General features: G+C 38.6%; 1 protein-coding gene across 3 annotated transcripts in view; it reads left to right on the forward strand.

The window, feature by feature from the left end:
- tnpo2a (transportin 2a) overlaps window positions 1-22,609 on the forward strand; it is a 30,542-nt gene that overhangs the window by 4,026 nt on the left and 3,907 nt on the right. Inside the window, exons 3-19 of one of the 3 annotated variants that reach the window (XR_013818064.1) lie at window positions 246-321; window positions 459-608; window positions 1,770-1,876; window positions 4,896-5,029; window positions 5,138-5,219; window positions 8,282-8,404; window positions 8,495-8,613; window positions 9,333-9,393; window positions 9,583-9,754; window positions 9,955-10,107; window positions 14,793-15,018; window positions 15,689-15,860; window positions 15,948-16,034; window positions 16,121-16,228; window positions 16,322-16,480; window positions 22,013-22,100; window positions 22,214-22,343. Coding sequence is in view for 2 of the 3 variants with exons in the window: in XM_079837442.1 (XP_079693568.1) it covers window positions 246-321; window positions 459-608; window positions 1,770-1,876; window positions 4,896-5,029; window positions 5,138-5,219; window positions 8,282-8,404; window positions 8,495-8,613; window positions 9,333-9,393; window positions 9,583-9,754; window positions 9,955-10,107; window positions 14,793-15,018; window positions 15,689-15,860; window positions 15,948-16,034; window positions 16,121-16,228; window positions 16,322-16,480; window positions 22,013-22,100; window positions 22,245-22,343 (2,116 nt within the window). In the remaining variant the exon portion in view is untranslated. Of the gene's footprint in view, window positions 1-245; window positions 322-458; window positions 624-1,769; window positions 1,877-4,895; window positions 5,030-5,137; window positions 5,220-8,281; window positions 8,405-8,494; window positions 8,614-9,332; window positions 9,394-9,582; window positions 9,755-9,954; window positions 10,108-14,792; window positions 15,019-15,688; window positions 15,861-15,947; window positions 16,035-16,120; window positions 16,229-16,321; window positions 16,481-22,012; window positions 22,101-22,213; window positions 22,344-22,609 lie in introns of all 3 variants that reach the window. The other 2 variants (XM_079837442.1, XM_079837443.1) reach the window with 2 other exon arrangements.

Raw genomic sequence — 22,609 nt, forward strand, 5'->3', positions numbered from 1 at the left:
TGCCGTTAATTCACACAGACACGCAGAACAAGCAGATTACATATTAATAATCTTTTTGCACTTTAATATTCACAGACCATGTTGCGGTTTATTGTACAGCTCTACTTTTGACTTATTCATACATCCATCTGTTATACTGTAATTTTCATGACGACTTGTCAGTGTGCCTGTTGAACTGCAGCTATTCATGTACAGTCCATTGCCATTATTACAGTAACCGTAATTCTCTTTAATTTTACCCTCAGAAATTAGAACAGCTGAATCAGTTTCCTGATTTCAACAACTATCTCATCTTCGTCCTGACAAGGCTGAAAACTGAAGGTTGGTGTCTGGGTTTATTTTTGCGTGAAGCTCACCATATTGCATTTTCTCAGTACCCGTGTGTATTGTTCCATAAGGTTTCAGACACTTTATATGTGACTGATTATAAATGTGTTGCTTGTCTTCACACTCTACAGATGAGCCCACTCGATCTCTCAGCGGTCTGATACTAAAGAACAACGTGAAGGTTCACTATCAGAACTTCCCTCCTGCGGTTGCGCATTTCATCAAGCAGGAATGTTTAAACAACATCGGAGACCCTTCCCCTCTCATCCGCGCCACTATCGGTGAGTCTCTCTAGAGTAAGTCAAGCATCTACATGAATTGCAAATTTTATTTTTGAGAAGAATGTTAAATGTAATCTTTAAGCAAATATCAGAATGAATATTAATTTATCATACTGAACATTATAACATTGTGATGCTTAAATTAAAGGGTACATAACACACACGGTTTCTGCCAATCTCATGTTAATCGTGAGTACCTGTAGAGTATTGCATCTTTCATTTCTCAAATTTATAAAAGATTGCGCTGAACAGATTTTTTCCAAAAACAGCCGAACTCTTGGAGAGCTAAAGAGTCACGGACACACACACCGACACGCACACTAAATACATCAGCGCATTATCCCTGGAAAACATTTGATTCACCATATACTTTCATGTTTACATTATATGCACTTACATATTGTCGATTGACAACAAAACATTTGATGCAGTTTCACTCACCGCCTGTGGTTCCAACTCAATGCCCGGGATCTTTCCATCCGCTCCATATTTCAGTTTCAAAAATCTGCAATCTTTCTAACAACCGGCATCGAACTGGGTCATGTTTATAAAACATAAGTGTCGGGGGAAAACTCACTTGCACAACTCCATTGCTGCTCTGGAAAAACAAACTGCATCCACTGTTTCCTTAACGCTGGGTTGTTTGTGAAGCTGAACAAGGTTATCTTTCCCCCACCTCCAAAAACACACTACTTTGGAGACATTGTTGATTTTCGTGTTCTAAAAACAAAATGACAGCACTGCCGACAGCTTCCGTAACCCAAGCGAAGCACGTTGATGGGCGAACACGCTCATCCAGAAGTGCCCATAAAACGAATTCCACCCTTTATGATAATACAGGGCCATACTTGAGAAACTTTCCAAAATGTAGACAAATTCTGTATTTGGCACAGAAGTACTCCGTCATGCGTCCAACTGATTTTTTAAAACTTAGTCCATGTTTAGAATCCAACTCTTTAATGGTGTAAATAAGTCAGACTGCATTACTTTTTTTTTTTTTTACATTTATCGGTTAACAACATGAAAATAAATACTGGCTTATTGGTGTTGGACAATTTTATTATTTGTGCATCCCTACAGCTAGCAGTTAGCATATAGTTCTCTTGCTAGTATGCACTCAGTATCTGGAAATGTGACGAATCCTGTCTCTCTTGTGTTCAGGTATCCTAATTACAACGATTTCCACCAAAGGGGAGCTGCAGACATGGCCCGAGTTGCTGCCCCAGCTGTGCAACATGCTCAACTCAGAGGATTACAACATCTGCGAGGTCTGTGCCTTGCCTCTGCATTGTTCATTGCCACCCAAAAATGAAAATTCTGTCATTTACACATCCTTGTGCCGCTCCAAACCTGTATGACTTTCGTTCATCTTTGGAACACAAATGAAGGTCTTTTTGATTAAATCTGGGAGCTTTCTGTCCTTCCACAAAGAGGCCAATAAGCTCAATGAAGACCAGGAGTCAAAGTTGAAGTTCAGTCATTTGACAGAATTTATTAAAAAACAAAGTTCTCCCCCCACCCATAGGCTGTAGAAAATGAGGATCCAGCCTCAAACTAACTTAGGATACAGAAACACTAATACTTATAGGCCTGGTTTCACAGATAGAGCTTAGATTAAGCCAGGATTAGGCCTTAGTTCAATTAGGACATTTAAAGGATTAGTTCACCCAAAAATGAAAATTAGCCTATGATTTACTCACCCTCAAGTCACCCTCAAGACGACCTAAAGGAGGTGTTCTGAGTTCAGTTGCACTTGCACTATGCAGCGATTCGCGTGAATGTGAGCAACGGACTTGGGTGCGCACTTCTTTAGCCGATTACGATGTATTTAGTTAAATAAAACGCATGTAAGGGATGATGGTGTTGATTTACCGATACGAGTGAGAGCGAGCCTGCAGTGTATTCACGCATGGCGAGTGCAATCAGGGTGTCATATGAATGGCAATCCACTGTCTCCTCAAAAGAGTCTGTTTGCAAGCAGAAGAAAGCCGCCTTCATGTGACCCACATAAAGTAAACCCAAGTGTTGCATACTCTGCTGCGCGTAATGGCACCAAATGAATAAACCCAATATATTTACCGCTAACTGTTTTCTGTCATGCGCCATGCATGTTTTTGATTAGATGAACGCAAATGCATCAGGATTCAAAAGTCAAGTTGAGTGTGAAACCAGACCCAACACTGCGAAAATCCAAAAGCAACATGTGTCAAACATCTTTCCTAACTTGTAACAAGATGTGTTTACAAACCTGCTGTCCAACAAAAGCTTTTAAGCTTGTTGTAAAACCTTAGACCTTTCTAATGATTTATGGTTTTCTGTAAAGTACACTCACCTAAAGGATTATTTAGGAACACCATACTAATACTGTGTTTGACCCCCTTTCACCTTCAGAACTGCCTTAATTCTATGTGGCATTTATTCAACAAGGTGCTGAAAGAATTCTTTAGAAATGTTGGCCCATATTGATAGGATAGCATCTTGCAGTTGATGGAGATTTGTGGGATGCACATCCAGGGCACGAAGCTCCCGTTCCACCACATCCCAAAGATGCTCTATTGGGTTGAGATCTGGTGACTGTGGGGGCCATTTTAGTACAGTGAACTCATTGTCATGTTCAAGAAACCAATTTGAAATGATTCGAGCTTTGTGACATGGTGCATTATCTTGCTGGAAGTAGCCATCAGAGGATGGGTACATGGTGGTCATAAAGGGATGGACATGGTCAGAAACAATGCTCAGGTAGGCCGTGGCATTTAAACGATGCCCAATTGGCACTAAGGGGCCTAAAGTGTGCCAAGAAACATCCCCCACACCATTACACCACCACCACCAGCCTGCACAGGGGTAACAAGGCATGATGGATCCATGTTCTCATTCTGTTTACACCAAATTCTGACTCTACCATCTGAATGTCTCAAGAAATCGAGACTCATCAGACCAGGCTACATTTTTCCAGTCTTCAACTGTCCAGTTTTGGTGAGCTTGTGCAAATTGTAGCCTCTTTTTCCTATTTGTAGTGGAGATGAGTGGTACCCGGTGGGGTCTTCTGCTGTTGTAGCCCATCCGCCTCAAGGTTGTGCGTGTTGTGGCTTCACAAATGCTTTGCTGCATACCTCGGTTGTAACGAGTGGTTATTTCAGTCAAAGTTGCTCTTCTATCAGTTTGAATCAGTCGGCTCATTCTCCTCTGACCTCTAGCATCAACAAGGCATTTTCGCCCACAGGACTGCCGCATACTGGATGTTTTTCCCTTTACACACCATTCTTTGTAAGAAATGCTAGAAATGGCTGTGCGTGAAAATCCCAGTAACTGAGCAGATTGTGAAATACTCAGACCGGCCCGTCTGGCACCAACAACCATGCCAAGCTCAAAATAGCTTAACTCGCCTTTCTTTCCCATTCTGACATTCAGTTTGGAGTTCAGGAGATTGTCTTGACCAGGACCACACCCCTAAATGCATTGAAGCAACTGCCATGTGATTGGTTGATTAGATAATTGCATTCATGAGAAGTTGAACAGGTGTTCCTAATTATCCTTTAGGTGAGTGTATGATGATGGTGATGATGATTTATTCTTAAATACTCTTTGTACTGTTATCAGACATGATAACAGACGTTTTATACATGTGCTACAGTTGTTTGGCCTATGCTACAAAACTTTCAACCTCTGTAGCACCAGTGCTATGTGCAAAAAAAGTTAAAGTACATACTGCATAATGTGTTAGTGGATACATGTAATGCCTTCATGACCTTAGACACAGTTGTCTTTACGTTTCATACAGCTAACATGAGAACAGCAGAATTAAATTAATAATAAAAGTTGAAACTTAGTTCTCTATCTACAAAATATAACTTGATTGATTTGGTTGTATGAACAAATTGAGTACAAAAACAAGTACATATTTAATCTCTGGAAGACAGGCTAAATGAGTAAATGCTGTTACTGCATTCCTGACATGGGTCATTCATGTCAAATACCAGAATAGATACAGAGATTGTAAATCCACCTCCTTCAGGTCATTTGGGTGAATAGACTTTTAATGGAGGAACAGAAATCTCTTACATTTAATTAAAAATATCTTAATTTGTGTTTCGAAGATAAACAAAAGTCTTTGTCCTCATGTATCCTGCTTTTCCTCTTTTATTTTGCCTAGCACTTTTTCTTAGCAAATGTGTTTCGAAATGATGCAACACATGGGCAAAGTGACCATGATGCTTTCTGTGTCGCATCCAGAAATGTTCCTCACAGGTGTGAGTAGTATCTTAGTTTGGTCTCATTCACACACAGGGCTCGTTTGGAGCTCTACAGAAGATCTGCGAGGACTCATCTGAGCTCCTGGACAGTGACGCTCTGAACCGACCCCTCAACATCATGATTCCCAAGTTCCTGCAGTTCTTCAAACACTGCAGCCCCAAGATCAGGTCAGTCTGAAGGGAAGGATGGGCTTTATATTTCATGTCTCAAATTCTCTTCTGGAATAACTTTGGCTTATTTATGCAAATCAAATGGTTGTGCATGTGGTGTTGTAGGTCTCATGCTATTGCCTGTGTGAACCAGTTTATCATTGGAAGAGCGCAAGCCCTGATGGACAACATCGACACCTTTATTGAGGTACCTGCAGTGTGAACATGCTGGATTTAATAATCTTCTTTTTTTTAACGTTATATGCCCTATTTGGACAGTGACTATTTCTCATAGGGGATGTCTGTAAAAATACATTTCCATGGTGTAAAACATATGCATATTGGAGGGGACACTAAAATGTAGTTTAACAAATACAAACTTTAAAAAATTATAGACTGTTTAACAATTTCACTGTTTTAGCTTTTGAAAGAAAGTCACGTTGTCAATCACGTTTACCCAATGCCTCCAAAACCTTTGTCCTTCATAAATTTGAATTTGAAATTCTGTTTTCGCATCTGTAGCAAGCATTTTGAGTGGTGTTCTGACAATTCAGAGCCGAACGCCGCATCTGACAAATTGATCCACTTCGTCTCGCTTCGGAAAGCACCGTATGACAAACAAAGTTGAATGACAAACTGTACTACAAACAAAATTGGTGGGCGTCTTTTTATTATGTGGTTCCAGTATATTATGTGGCTCCAGTATCGCTAGCATAACATCCAACTGAGCCACTGACATCCTGAAGTAAACTTTGAATCTTTCGGGATAATCCCGTAGCCCCTTGATAAGGAGGTGGAACTCTCCTTCCTCTCCATGCAATCTCAGGATTGGATGGCACCATTATTTCCTTTCTTTTTCTCTTTTTAAGAAGAGAGAGCACAACAAAATCATCCTCACTGCTTGAAGACTTTTTTTTTTTGCGCAAATGAATTCAGGGTACCCGCGGGATCTTAAAAAGTCTTAAATGTCTTTAAGGCCTTAAAAGTCTTAAATTCGCTGAAGTATTGAGTTCTAGGTCTTAAATAATTTTAAACGGGTCTTAATTTTCCTACGTCCATGTAACGCTACTCCATTGCTCATTGAAATGCTCCCGCAATGTTTTAGAGCAGGGGTGTCCAATCCTGCTCCTGGAGGGCCACTGTCCTGCAGAGTTTAGCTCCAACCCCAATTAAACACACCTGAACCAGCTAATCAAGGTCTTACTAGGCATACTAGAAACTTCCAGCAGGTGTGTTGAGGCAAGCTGGAGCTAAACTCTGCAGGACAGTGGCCCTCCAGGACCGAGTTTGGACACCCCTGTTTTAGAGTGTGTGTGTGTGTGTGTGTGTTGTTAGTTCGTTTTTTCGCTAGTGAGAGACCAACATGCATCTTGTATTGCAGCCAATCAGCTTTCGTGTTATTGGCGCGGGTCTCTTTCGGATTGTACCACAGACACATCAAACAGATTTTATTCTTCATCTTCAGTTCTCCAGTTCTTCCAGTTCACGCGATCGTGATAGCAAAGGCGAATCTTTCTCACCTGCCATCTCGTATAATGACCAAATAAAAGTATGATATGCCCGATTGCACTAAACAAAGAGTTTAAAAAGCGATGGAAACCCCGAACCCATTCGCTACTGACACACGGACTGATGTCAGACTGGCCGCAGATTCTGCACGCGTTTGCCGCCTCAGCGCTCGCGCGAGTGAACCGAATCTAGGCGCATTCATAGAGATCCATATATATGGGCTCATTACTGTAGGTCTTAAAGTGAAAGCAACCCAATATAGCCTAGCCTATACCCCCCCTCCTGCCTGTGTGCTTAATATTAATCAATCAACAACGGGGAAAAACAAACAGTAGCCTACCTAAACTTAAAGCACTGTTTGTATCTGTATATTTAAGTTGTATTTATTTGTCCTATTGTCAAACAAGATTCATGCATTTTGTTTGTTTTATTGCCATGTGTGACTATTGTGCATCTAATATAATGATATGGTAAATGGGGCATCCTAATTATGAAAAAAGAAACATGCACATTTCTGAAAATGACCACCACAAAATCAGTAATTTTGATCTCACAAAAAAATGTATATACATAGCCTACACACACACTACCGGTCAAAAGTTTGAGAACGGTTCGATTTTTTAAATGTTTTTTAAAGAAGTCTCTCCTGCTCACCGAGGCTGCATTTATTTGATCCAAAATACAGCAAAAACAGTATTATTTTGATTTTTTTTTAATATAACTATAACTATTTTATATTTCAATATATATCTTAAAATATAATTTATTTCTGTGATTCAAAGCTGAATTTTCAGCATCATTGCTCCAGACTTTAGAGTCACATAATCCTTCAGAAATCTTTTTTTTTTTTTTTTACTTTTTTTTTTTTATCCATCAAAGAATCCAAAAAAATGTTTTACACAACTGTGTTCAACACTGATAATAATCATAAATGTGTGTTGATCATCAGATCCTCATATGAGAATGATTAGTGAAGGGTCATGTGACTCTGAAGACTGGAGTAATGATGATAAATTCAGCTTTGATCACAGGAATAAATGACACTTTACTATATATTCACATAGAGAACAGTCACAACAGAACTGTCACAATATTACAGCTTTTTGTATTTTTAATAACATAAATGCAGCATTGGTGAGCAGAATGTAAAAACATTAAAAAAATCTTACCGTTCTCAGACTTTTGACCGGTAGTGTGTTTGTATATTAATCCTGGTGGGATTGAGCTATGAGGAAGTGCAAGATTACTAATACTTTGTTCAATTTGAATAAATTAATTTTGCAAGTAATTTTGTGATTCTGCATTTCCTTTTGTTCGTTTTTTTTTAATTGCGTTATATAGGTCTTAAATTTAATTCATAATGGTCTTGAAAAGGTCTTAAAAAGTCTTAAATTTGACTTGGTGAAACCTGCAGATACCCTGGAATTAATATGCGTCCGACTCTGCAAGGTTTCTGTGCGTGCCAAATTTTTAGGATGACGAACACGAAAAAAAACGCATACGAAAATGTCGGACTCCGTGTGCAAAGACCTTTATTCTCTAAATAATGTAGAGTGTTTTTATATGTTAATATTATTAGTCAGGAAACTAGATTAGAAAGTGGGAGCAAAACACACATTTTGGATTCTGTCTGCAATAAAATCACGGATTAGCCACCTGTAAATGTTAAAATGACCTTGCGTCCCCATGTGAAACCATTTAAATAAGCTGTGCAGTAATTGCAGTGTTTTAATTTGTTTTCCTCCTCGCCTGTCACTCCAGAGTCTGTTTGCGCTGGCCGCAGACGAGGACTCGGAGGTGCGGAAGAACGTGTGCAGGGCTCTCGTCATGCTGCTGGAGGTGCGAGTTGACCGACTCATCCCTCACATGCGCAGCATCGTTGAGGTAAGAAGAACTTGATGACCCAGTAGTGGTGTACATCTTGGCCAATCAGAGATGATGATGATGATCTGATGATATTGACTGTTCCTGCAGTACATGCTGCAGCGCACACAGGACCCGGATGAGAACGTGTCTCTGGAGGCCTGTGAGTTCTGGCTTACGCTGGCTGAGCAGCCCATCTGTAAGGATGTCCTCTCTGGACACCTCGCACAGTAAGCAACCTTTGTCTTTCCTTGTAAGAGTCATGCATTATATGCATTTGCTTCAAGATGCCAAAAACCGCAAAGTGTAATATGAAGATGGGGACAGTCGGTTTTATGCTTTTATGAGCCCCCTCAAAAGTTGGATAACCTGGGTTAAACGGTTTAATTGAAGTAAAAAAAACTATAAATTGTGAGTGAAGTATGGTACAGTACATATTACTTTTATTTTTAATCTGTTGGAATACATGGCTGCTTTTGCAGCAGTTAGCACATCTACCAGCAGGGGCTAACCGGATCATAACCAGCCAAACCTTGACCCTTTGCTTCACACAGAGTCCAAATGACGCTTGGTCAACATAAAACTCAGCCGGGCATTAGCAGCCAGTTTAACTTCTGTAGTGTGACTTATTTCCAGGTTTCACAAAGTTTTCATTGAAGGTTATGTCATGAATATTTGCCGAAAAGTCATGGACATTTATTGGTAGAAATGTGTACGAAACTTGAAAATAGCTGAGGCATAAACAATATAGCAGAATTTTTGCTTTTCTATTTCTATACGGTATTTAGCATCTGAACTTCCGGTTTATTGCAATAGAGATTCTCATGTTTGCTTTATTGTCAGAGGTGCTCTTATTATTTGTTTAATACCCCGTGACTATCACATCCATCTATACTTGAAATATCTTGATTACTAATTTTGACTTCCTGTCTTTAATCATCTCCCATAGACTAGTTCCAGTTCTGGTGAATGGGATGAAGTACTCTGAGATCGACATAATTTTGTTAAAGGTTAGTAACTTTGCTTCATGAGAAGTTCTACACCAGTCTGGCCACAGGTGTGATGATATTATTATCCTGATGTTCTCCATGATTTTCAAGTATTCATACTGTCTGACCCAAGGCCTTTGACTCGCAGTCATTGCTGTCCAGAATTGCCCAGCTGTGTTTCATCACAGTGACTTTCTACTTCCCGTTTAGGGTGATGTGGAGGAAGACGAGGCTGTGCCGGACAACGAGCAGGACATAAAGCCTCGCTTTCACAAGTCTCGTACGGTCACACTTCGGCACGAGGGTGATGAAGGGGAGGAAGGAGAAGACAGTGAGGATGATGATGACGACGACGACGACAGTCTCTCCGACTGGAATCTACGTAAGTGTTTTTTGCCTATTTATAATCAAATATAAAAGTTTTGGTGTGTTCTGTGGAGATGATTACACTCATAAATATCATGAATGCCAGTGATGTTTCTCTACTCATACTGTCTGATCCACAAAGCTTGCCGTTAGATTGGTGCTTGGAGAAATACGAGAGGTCTAACTGTGTGTACTACACTGTTCTCTACTCTGTAGGTAAGTGTTCAGCAGCCGCCCTTGATGTCCTGGCAAATGTGTTTCGGGATGAGTTGCTGCCCCACCTGCTCCCTGTGCTGAAGGAACTGCTGTTCCACCCGGACTGGGTTGTTAAAGAGTCTGGTATCCTGGTGCTTGGAGCCATTGCTGAAGGTATGGTACATTGGATGAGAGGACGTGTATAATGTAACCCTCTTTCTACTAGGGGTGTAACGGTACACGTATTCGTACCGAACCGTTTCGGTACAGGGCTTTCGGTTCGGTGTACATGTGTACCAAACGGTTCCGAATGCAATCTTTAACAGTTAACAGTTGGCTTGTTTTAAGCATGGAACACACTTCAATCCTAGTTCCCACTCGAACATATTAAGTATTCAGTACATTTTATCACGAAATTCAAACGATAAATGCCGTTTTGACGCTCTTTAATGTGACGACTGATCACTGTATAGGCGCGTCAATTCAAGCGGCCGTGGCGCGCGCGAGTGAACGCGATCATCTCTTCCAGAAGAATAAACATGAATTAATATCTTAAGGTATGTTGAGGATAACACTTACTGAAACGTATCATATGTCGTGTAATCGCTCAATCAGTGTTTAAATTGTGGAAGACGTCAAACAGCTTGTAAACAATGTCACGCAGCATCATTTACCTCAGAGTCAGAAGTCCTTCAGTGTCCACAGCTGTTAATTCACTAGAGAAATCAACTCTTTCACTAAACATATGCACTATATTATATATATATATATATATTAGGGGTGTAACGATTCGTTTTAACAACGATTCGATTCGTATCACGATTTGAGGTTGTCGATACGATTCAAGGACGATATTGGTTCATTTAGAACGATACGATCCGAAACGATTCAGTGACTTGAAATCGATTCAGTAACTTTTTAGCCAAAAATTGTGTGACTGAAATAAATATCTGGATACTGCTCAATGCAGGTGAAGTTTCCTAGATTCCTGTTGTTTCTTGTAAGGGAATCAGGTATCAATTAATTATGGATATAAACAAACAAGTAAACAACAATTAATGGCAAATGCATTCAAATTTTATTTGAATAAAGTGCAACCAACAGTTTAGGTTGAATTAAAAGGAAGTTAACCTTTTCTGCTCTCATTTTCAATTTTCAATACATTTTCAATAAAAGCACAGTAAGTGCAACCAACATTTCAACAGTAGGTTAACCTGCTACTTCTGCTTTTGTTTTCCAACATAAAAATATTACAATATTAGTATAAAAAATAAAGTGCAACTAACTACTCTTCAGGTTTAATTAATAGTAGGTTTACCTGCTATTTTTGCTGTTGTTTTACAACATTAAAATAATACAAATACAATATTAATATCAAAAATAAAGTGCAACCAACATTTCTTCAGGTTGAATAAACTGGCTGAACCTGCTACTACTCTCCGTTTAATAAACAAACAATATTTAACAAAGATAAAATGTAACCAACTACTCTTCAATGACTCTACAGATTTCTTTTTCAAAAATATCAACATGATCTGACCGCAGAACACTTCTCTGTGCGTTCACTATGTCGCCAGCTGTACTAAAAACTCTCTCTGCAGGCGCACTGGTGTCAGGAATGCACAGGTAACATTTAGCAAGGGTTGAAAGTACAGGTAAAACGTTACTAACTTAGCTCTTTCTCCTGGTGGCTTGATAATTTCTCGCCCGTTGGCTTCTCTGTCATCCGCCATCCTATGTTTTGTTTTCTTAGCGCTGCTGCTGGTGCGTGCGTTGCGATGATGTCACAGATAGGCAGACTTAATCGAGTAACGTTTAACGGCTTTATCATTAAAAGTGCTAAGAAAAAATATCCATATAAAGTCTGACGTGCTTAAATCCAATGCGTTATTTCCCATGATCGATACAATCGATTGATTACCTTTTAAAACGATGTTAGATCGATATATGTCGTCCGGAAGGCCATCTTGCCGAGCACAGATCGATGTAGTTAGATCATAGGAAAATAAATCGATACATCGATGTAGTAGATGAATCGTTACACCCCTAATATATATATATAAATTCTACTTAACCTGTTAGTGATGTCTTGATTATTTAATGCTATGTTTAGATACATCTGTCATGAATGGCAGACACTAAGATTATATTTCAACAACGAATTGGAGAAAAAACATAATTTTATAATTAGATTTAGGAGTTAATGCAAAAACTGCCTTATGTGAAGTTTACATGTTTGCACACAATGTGTTATTTGAGTGTTGATTATTCTATAACTAAACATGAATATCAGCTGAATATAGGCTCATAGTTTGGGCTCTGTTGTTAACCTTTAATAGTAATAATGTGCAAGTAAGGGCTCCCTATATAGTTAACAGCATTATCTTTAAGAAACTTTTAGTTATAATTTAATTAATTTAAGGACAGACACTATTTTTTCAGTAAACCACTGTTTAATAAAAAATAAATAAAAAGCCATTTATAACTGCTGTACCGAACCATGACTTCAAAACCGAGGTACGTACCGAACCGTCTGTTTTGTGTACCGTTAAACCCCTACTTTCTACTAACCCTTGGCTTTGTTCTGACTTGAATTCTAGAATACAGCTTACCTAAATACTGTATGTGCTGCCTACTATTTTTAAAGACTGAAATATTTTTTTAACAGTAGTATGCGGTATGGTGAGGTAATGTGATAGTGTTAGTGATAGTGTTGTAGCAATTTTATCTAGTCACTTTGGTAAGTGTAAAAGGCCATTTGGGAGAAGTATTGTAATTTTACTTGTCAATACTGTTTTATTCTCACAAAAAAGTGACTTATTTTTTGGTACAATACTTTGTATGTGATTAGACCCCCCCCCCCCTCTTCTTTTTTGTATATTTGAAAATGTAACTTAATTTTCAGTATCATTACTCCAGTCTTCAGGGTCACGTGATCCTTTAAAAATCATTCTAATATGATTTTTTTTTCCCCCAAGTATTATTTGAATAGAACGCATTAAGGATGTCACAAGTACCGGTACTTCGGTAAAGTCGGTACTAGGGCTGCTCGATTATGGAAAAAATCATAATCACGATTATTTTGGTCAATATTGAAATCACGATTATGTAACACGATTATTTCACATGACTTTGGGAATGTGTTGTATTTATTAAAAATACACCTTTCAACAATTCAATTGAAATTGTAACATTTGTTGTACTTTTTGAACTATTAAAATAAATAATATAACATATATTCAAATCAAAGTATAAAAGTATTCACGTAAAAATGATAACCACAAATAAATAAGATCAACAATATGGTTCGGCTAGATATGCTTTTCAGGTACGTCTAACATTAGTTTTCAGGTACAGAAATGTATCAAATGTAAAATAACATTGCATATTTGAGTGCATAAATTAAAGATGAATCCTATTAAACTTACAAAAGCTATTCAATCCGGATCGGATATGCGTCGTCTTTATCGACTGTATAAAGTTTACTTAAGGCATATACAGACTATGTCTGCTAGGATACTCATCAAGATGGACGTTGACATACGTTTTGTGTGAGTTTGTCCGTTCAAGAGCAAGACTTAAAAGAGAACTCAATATTGGCGCGCTCTGAGACGTGTGCGCGCTCTCGGATGAGCGCACAGAGACACATTTCCTCACAGCGCGCACGGCTTCTCATTCACGTCTTCTGGCAGTAAACCCGGGTGACGACGGTGAAAACGACTGGTCATATTCAAACATACGGCAGCACTCGCATGCATTGAACAAAGTTTACAGAGAGAGAATTATTTGAGAAATATGAGGGAAAAAAGGACGTTTACACGGCACCCCTGCTCTCGTCAATTTTTGTTTCTTTATTAGATTGTCATAGGTCACTCTGTGTTTAATTTTCAAGTGGTTAAACAAATTCGTGATGTTCCCTTGCGTTGCAGCCACTGCCATGTAGCAAATCTTCCACGTAGCATGTTTCTGCTCGTCGTCTGATTCCTCAAAGCCAAACTGTTCCCAGACAACGGAGTTGGTTTTGCCTTTTTTGCTCACCAAACGCTGCTGTAACTGCCCTCCTTCTGCCATCTTTACTCGCGCCGAGTTTTTAAATTCCAGCGGATGATATGCACAGGAGTCACGAACTGAGAGAGATTGTGGCTTCGGGAGGGGCGGATGAACGCGTGCGCGTTTCATTCAGAACGCAAGACAAAATAAGAGTGTTCTTGCAAAACTGAACATGGCAAAATAATCGTTTTTTCTCGATTGTACTATTTTGGTGATCGTTGGGAGGCGAAATCGAAATCGAAATCCGATTAATTGCACAGCCCTAGTCGGTACTGAAATTATAAAAATGTGACTATACCAGCATTTCTGTAGTACCGACTCCCGATTTTGCAGTATATATATATAATATAATATAATATAATATAATATAATATAATATAATATAATATAATATAATATAATATAATATAATATAATATAATATAATATAATATAATATCAATAAAAAAACTGCAAAATACCATTTAAATATTACTCCTGCATACGTCTCTGTGTGAATGACGGGTGGTCGGGCAATGCGCGGGAAACACATACACGCACGCGTGACACTCCCTCGCTTTCTTTGTAGTCTCCGCCGTGTGTCACTATATGAGGAGACGACCACATAAACCGTCACTTCATGAGAATTTACGGTTTCATTTAAGAAAACTGTCATATCATGAACACACACAACCTTGCTAAATAAGTATTAATTTAATTCAAAAGATATATTTCTGGCCTCAAACTTTTGAACCATAGTGTACACCATGCAAAAATATTTGAATGGCAGTCTGACTCTTCTGACGCTTTTCTCTCCCTCTCATCCCCAGGCTGTATGCAGGATATGGTACTGTACCTGCCTGAGTTAATTCCTCACCTGATCCAGTGTCTCTCTGATAAGAAGGCATTGGTCCGCTCCATCGCCTGCTGGACTCTGAGTCGCTATGCACACTGGGTGGTCGGCCAGCCGCCTGACTCCTACCTCAAACCCCTCATGACCGAGCTGCTCAAACGCATCCTCGACAGCAACAAAAGGGTTCAAGAGGCTGCCTGCAGGTGTGTTGAAAGAGTACCTCATCCAGACCGGCTCCTAAATGTCCATCCAGCCATGCCTGCTAGGGGTGCAATGATACACTCATGTCATGTTTTGATACAAATCACGATACTAAACTCACAATACGATACCGCAATATTTTAAGCCAAAATAAAGAGTTTATTATAATTAATAATATTATAGTAGAATAATTATACTAATAAATATATATAATACAAACTATTTTGGCTTAAAATATTGCGGTATCGTATTGTGAGTTTAGTATTATATATATTTATTAGTATAATTATTCTACTATAATATTATTAATTATAATAAACTCTTTATTTTGGCTTAAAATATTGCGGTATTGTGAATTGGCCAAACCAGTTCCTGGTATAAACTAATATTATAAACTAATAAGCTAGACGGATGTTTTTATCTGTAACTTGAGTCTTTTGCAGTGTCTCTCGCTTGCAACGTTTATAAAATGGTGTGTCGTGTTTTAAGTTAAAATAAGTTCTAAAATCCTCTTAAACGCACCAGATCAACTAGAGAAATATTTCACATTTCCATGCTGAAATAACGTTAACCCAGTCGCCTTTCAGTTAGGAAAGGCGTTTCTGAAGATGTGTTGGCACGTTGAGCTAATGCAGATAATTTTTTTTCCTTTTTTTTTTTTCTTTCCATCAGTGCATTTGCGACCCTGGAAGAGGAGGCTTGTACAGAGCTGGTTCCCTACTTGAGCTTTATTCTGGACACACTGGTGTTTGCCTTCGGCAAGTACCAGCATAAGAACTTGTTGATCCTCTATGATGCCATCGGAACACTTGCTGACTCTGTCGGACATCATCTTAACCAGCCAGTAAGATCATGTTCATTTTAAGCATGAACATGAATCTTGAACTTTTTCATCTTTAATTTAAATGTTACTTTTTTTTTGGTTGAGCAGGAATACATCCAAAAGCTCATGCCCCCTCTGATTCAGAAATGGAACGAGTTAAAAGATGAAGACAAGGATCTGTTCCCCTTGTTGGAGGTAAACTAGTTCCGCCCTTTTGGATTGTGTGGTATTCATATTTCGAAGGCGGAAATGTCTTAAGAATTTGTCACTTTTTCTTGTAGTGTCTGTCTTCAGTTGCCACAGCACTGCAGAGTGGTTTCCTGCCTTACTGTGAACCAGTTTACCAGCGCTGTGTCACCCTGGTCCAGAAGAACCTCGCTCAAGCCATGGTCAGTCGACATGCTATGGTGTTCATTCTCAAACAAGCGTGCATGTTGTCTTTGGTTCATTCCCTAGATCTTTTCGTCCTGTTCTTGTTGTAGATGTATAACCAGCAGCCTGACCAGTATGAGGCCCCTGATAAAGACTTCATGATTGTGGCCCTTGATCTGCTCAGCGGTCTGGCTGAGGGACTAGGAGCTCATGTAGAACAGCTGGTCACCCGCAGCAACATCATGACCCTGCTCTTCCAGTGCATGCAGGTATGGTTAAATCAGTTGGGATTGGCTGGTCTGTATCTGTAAGGTTTTGTTCACAAATTCAGCTCAAATCTAAGCCCAAGGTATATCCAACTCAGATCGGTTTAGTGGTCTTGTAGTCTGGTTTAGTTTATCCTCAAGTGTTACAATGCCCGAAACTAACTAAATACACTTAACATAATAAACAAATGAATTAAAATTATATAGATATTAAAGACAAACACAATAAAATTGATAAACTGTAATTAAAATTGCATTTAAAACGGAAAATATAAAATGAAACTCTTAATTCAAAATATTAACAACCTATCAATGATCACTGTATATAATATAAATATTATCATGTTATATGTGCAAGTGTATAAGTAATCGTGGTTTTATTTAACTTAATACATAATGTAATATGTCAACTTATGTATATTACAACACATTCCTGCAGCGGGTGCCAACAGCCTGGTGATTGTTACACTTTACAGCATGGTCAAATCCTTATGCTGCGTTCACACCAAACGCGAATAGAGCGGCAAAATCACGTCTACCGCGTCTAGTTGGACGGTTGAACATTTTGAATCCATTGAGCGTTTGAAGTGAAGGCGCTCCAAGAGAAATGTTATAACACCACTCTGCCTCTTTTCATTAAAAAAAAAAATTAAACATTAATAGACACACAAATGTGGTCCAGGCAATGCACTACCTACTAGGGCTGTCAAATAAAAATTCGAATTTCGAATATTTGTCGAATTTACAAAAAAATGCACATTCGAATGCAAAAACCGTGCATTCGAATTTTTGGTAGAGGCGCACGAGTCATGACGATGACGTAACTGACGCCGTTTGTTTATCTAGGACAGTGCGGTGCGGCTGTGTTGTTCATTTTAAAAAGGCAGAAAAAACTGAGGACTCGGAGTCAGAGAGAAAATGGGCGACAGCGTATACAGTCACAGACACAGAGCAGTGCAGAACAAGGTAATCAGGGCTTTGGAGCATGAGATGGCTATAAATGAAAGAGAAGATACGCTGCCTGCTGACAAATCCTCTCAGTTGGTGACAAACTCATGCGGTATAACGTTATGTATCCACATATTGCACAGCTGGCAAAGACATACTTGAGTTGATCATACCTCACCAAAAACGCTCGGCACTCGCTGCAGGTCAAGTTGTCCGTTTGGTGTTTTTGACGAACAATATGTAGATGTCTAGTGAGTGGAAATGGATTGTTTGTGAATGTCCGTTTTAGAGCTGCAACTAACGATTATTTTTTCTGTCGACTAATCTAACGATTATTTTTTCGATTAGTCGACTAATCTAACGATTATTTTTCCAGATTAATCGTATTATTCTTTTTTACTGATTATTGTATTTCAAAGAGGGTAGTGAATTTGTATATTATTTTAACATGAAATCAATGAATGATGACAATATTAATTGTATTTCAGGAAGGGTAGTGTACATAGTATGCCATTTTATAATGAAATATATGAACACAAGAAGCTTTTTAAACATAATATATGATGATACTATTCATCATAAAATGTATACAGAGTAGGCCTAATTAGGAAAAGTTGTTTACTATAGTAGTTGAGTATGATTTACTTATTGATTTGTGTCAATAGTAAAGAAAATGCACTTGTATTTATCTGCAAAAGGTTCACATACAGGAAATTTCAGCATAGTGTTAATGTATAACTAGTCGTTTATTTTGAAGATACATGTGGATAAACAACGACTAAAGCTGCCAGAAGTTTTTGCCCAAACTTCAAAGACACATTTAAATGATTAAAGCTAGAGGCATATCTTAACTTTAATGTTACGTTAATCATGTAAACTACCTATATACAGCAAGTTATTATGCATATGTGTTTGGGACAGAGCAGAACCAGGTCGCATTAACAGGAGATGTATGCAGCCCATAATAAATAAAAGCACGAGACGTACTGGGGTCGGAGAAGAACCCAGGAAAATGTGACCGTCTGTTGCAATACACGCGCCACGGTTCAGCTGCGCGAGAGAACACTGGCAGCAGGGTTGCCAGGTTTACACAACAAAACCCACCCATTCGTTACTCAAAACTAGCCCGAAACAAGCCCAATCGAGTTTCGGGGAGGTTCTGTGGTAAACATCGCGTTCGGGGGGTTAAATATGTGTGTTTTTTTGCTTCAACCCGCGGACATGAGACACAGCCCGCGGCAACAGTGTAGAAGTAGCCCAATTCCGCGGAAAAAAGCGGACTTGGCAACACTGACTGGCAGTGTGAAAGCTCCCGCTCTCCACGCGCACAGCTTCTGCTCTGCCACCGCGTGCAGTGTGAAACCGACGTTACAGAGCGAACAAAGCACAGTTTTACTCTGCTTCTGTTTAAAGTACTCCCACACTTTTGAATGTCGCGGTCTGGCTTTATATGATAAATGATCATTTTCACTATGCCCGGGAGCAGAAGCTGCCATTATTCTAGATCTTCTGTTCCATTCTAGAACGTAAATAATGTGCCGCCGACGCGTATTTTCGTAGTCGACGTCGACGCGTCGTTGCAGCCCTAGTCCGTTTGCTATTTTGTGTCCACATTACGTTGTCTGTTGAAGCGCGTTTTCTCAGGTTACTGATGCACTTGCAGTTTTATGCACCTTTGTTACCTAATTTTCCTTACATGCTCATAAATGAAATTATATTTCATTCAATAACAATTGTTTGAAAAGTTAATGCACTGTAAAAACTGAATGTCATTTCAATAAAAGACGCAATGCTTGGTTTTAGAGCACGACCGATAAAGGATTAAGGCCGATACCGATACAAATATTTGGTAATTTAAAAATCTGATATTCCGATATATCAGCCGATATATATTATAAATAAATAAAATAACAGAAACGCGTAAAAAACACTTAAACAGATTTCCTTTACATTAGTTATTTGTAGTTATTCATGATCCCTCAGCCTTTCTAAAATATGATAATGCAGTTTAAAAATAAACTTGTTTGTTTTATTGTCACAACAGAACAGAGGAACATAAAAATATATTAAAGTTCTGATAAATAAAATGTATAAAAATACAAACTTAAGATATGAAACTTAAAGTCGTTTGGATGAAAACACATTAACAAAACAAAAATCAAAGTTACCAGTATTAATAGATGTGGTAAGCTTTATAAATATAACTTTGAGCAAGACTGGAAAAAAAAAAATTCAGTTAAGTTCTAGAAGTTCTGATAAATAACAACAACAGCAAAATATAAACTATATAAAGTATAAATATGAGCTACCTTATAATTACAATGTCAACTTGCTTATCCCTTTACATGCACTCTTTTAATTCTATCCATCAAGCTACAACAAACCATTTTCAATCATCATTTGCTGCCTGCCTTCTAAAATCTACTACTGATAATGCAGTAAATTCATTATGTGACTCGTTAATGCTGCGTCTGAACGAAGTCAGCAACGCACTTTCGTTCACTCCTCATGTGCTTCACTTACGATTTACAATGCAGGGACTGGAACTACAAATATACTAGTTATAAATGCAGTAATCATTACTTAATTTTGGCAGAATAAGTTTGTGATTTCCAAGGCGCATTAATGTTAGCGGTCTCCCACTGATAGTCATGGCATTAGCTAGCTTTGTGGTTTACATTTACATTTACATTTATGCATTTGGCAGACGCTTTTATCCAAAGCGACTTACATTGCATTCAAGGTACACATTTTACATTTGGTCAGTTCTTGCTTTCCCTGGGAATCGAACCCATGACCTTGGCGTTGCTAGCGCCACGCTCTACTGTTTGAGCTACAGGAAAGCTTAGCGTCTATAAGTCATAATTTAGAAATATGTATACTTTTTCAAAATAACAGACAGGGGAGAGATGATACGTCTCATACTGTCAGACTAAAGAAATACATCTTATTCAGTCACATTGTCCGAGTTAAACTTAGTCAGTCAACTGAAACAACCTAACGTTACCAGCTTTCTTGGCCTACATGTAACGTTAACAGCAAAACTGGACTTGGCAGTTACAAATTGTCATGTTATTTGAGTTAAGAGAACTGATGGGGATGTTCTTTTAATTGTTATTCAAGCAATGTGTCTCGTTGCCAACTTGCATGCACTTCACGGATGATCTCCGTTGTGTTGTGAATGCAGCGCTCAGCATGACTCAGCTGGATCAGCTGGTGTTGCCAACCTGGCACGTTGTAGAGTGCCCTCTGGTGGACAAACTATGAAACGCCAACACTCAATGTGTTTGAGCGGTGTTTCGTCCGTTTTTAAAACATTTTTTTAAATATTCATTTATCGGCCATCATAAAGGCCGATATATCGGTCGGGCTCTACTTGGTTTGCATTTGCTTGCTTACGCCCTCTTCTGGGCATAGGAGACAATACAGTACTTTTCCCTCTAAAATTAAGTATTGCCTTTAGAATTCGAAAATAATTTGAATTTTGATAATATTTAAGAAAGAATTTTGAATTTAGCTTTTCAGCCATTTTGACAGCCCTACTACCTACGTTATCTTCACTGCATGTATATTTAAATATCCTAAAAAGTAATAAATTCTCTTTGCCCTCAGTCAAAACGATTTGGCAGGCAACAAATTATAGATCCATGAAACCAAAGATTGCCTGTTAGATCTACACAAGACAAATTCTATCTAATGTTTAACCACTACAGAGACATCCGAGCCAGCGCGCAAACTTCAGAAGGACTGACTGAGGAAAGGCTGCTCTCGCCGGGGTTAATGAGCGCTGAGTGCCTGGTGATCTCTCAACTCCAAAAACGCAAGATTTTTTTTTTTTTTAAATAAAAACCACAGATTTGAGCTTTAAACAACTGCATTCTCACCTGAAAAGTATTAACTAAACGTTGTGACACAATAACAGTAGTATTTTTTTAATTATGCAGGGTTTCTCATCACGTCACTTAACCACGTGACAGCAGAAAGCAGGCTCCTGATTGTTTAACGTGGTGCGGCTTGATGCCAAAGTTCAGATTTTTCAACTCTCGCGTCAGAATTCGCTTCAAACGTGCGAATGCACCAAATAAAATCACTTGCGCAAAACTGTCAATTTGCGTCATTCGCATGAATGAGGTGGAATCGCGCCCCAGGACCTCCAAAGCGCCTTTACATTGACCTCACATTGAAATCACTCGCCCCTGGCGCTCTATTCGTGTTTGGTGTGAACACAGCATAAGGTGTTTCTCAATACCATGTATAACGATGCATATATACTTGATTATCATTGCATATTTGTAACAAACACAACCCTGCCTCTTTTATTTTTCATTAAAAAGAACATGATTCAGGCAATATGGGCACACATACTCTGTATTTTATTATACATACAGCGAGGACAATCCCCCAATCCTGTCTCTTTTCATTTTATTTAAAAAAAATGAAACGTCTCTTAAGTCTGTTTTAATGAACAATAATAGCCATTATGTAAGAATAAAGTAAAAATCGCAATCTAATACATGGATGGATAGAAAATCTAATTGTGTGCTGTATGAACAAAGCCTAAATGCTTTATTTGTCATCTAATTAAAGGACCCCATGCCAGAAGTGAGACAGAGTTCGTTTGCTCTGCTCGGCGACTTGACGAAGGCGTGTTTCCTTCATGTGAAGCCATGCATCGGTGAGGTGTTTTATTTTATTTTTTATATATACTGAATAAAGCCTGACAATTGGAGAGCCAGTTTCTCATGCTAGCTGTTGCTTGTGTGTGTATGTGTGTGTTGTGCTGGTCAGTTTGTCATTGTTGTTCGTTTACCCCCTCCAGCTGAGTTCATGCCTGTCCTGGGTGTCAATCTCAACCCTGAGTTCATATCTGTGTGCAACAATGCCACATGGGCCATCGGAGAGATTGCTATTCAGATGGGTGAGTGTTTATGCGCACCCAACTCACACGCACATACAAAATATTTTCTCTGAATAGCACGCTCACTGTTTGTGGATTTCTTCCTTTTTTTTTTCTTTTTTTTTGCTCATGTATTTTTTTGACATTTATTAATACCAATACATATACATCTCTACATTTTCTATTTCTATTTTTTTATAAGTTAAAACAAAAACAATGTTTTCTATTTATGTTTTTGCTATATGTTTAGCCACAAAAAGCCTTTGGAGAGCTATGCTTAAAGTATG

The sequence above is a fragment of the Gobio gobio genome (genome assembly GCF_949357685.1).
Source record: "Gobio gobio genome assembly, chromosome: 1".
NCBI lineage: Eukaryota > Metazoa > Chordata > Actinopteri > Cypriniformes > Gobionidae > Gobio > Gobio gobio.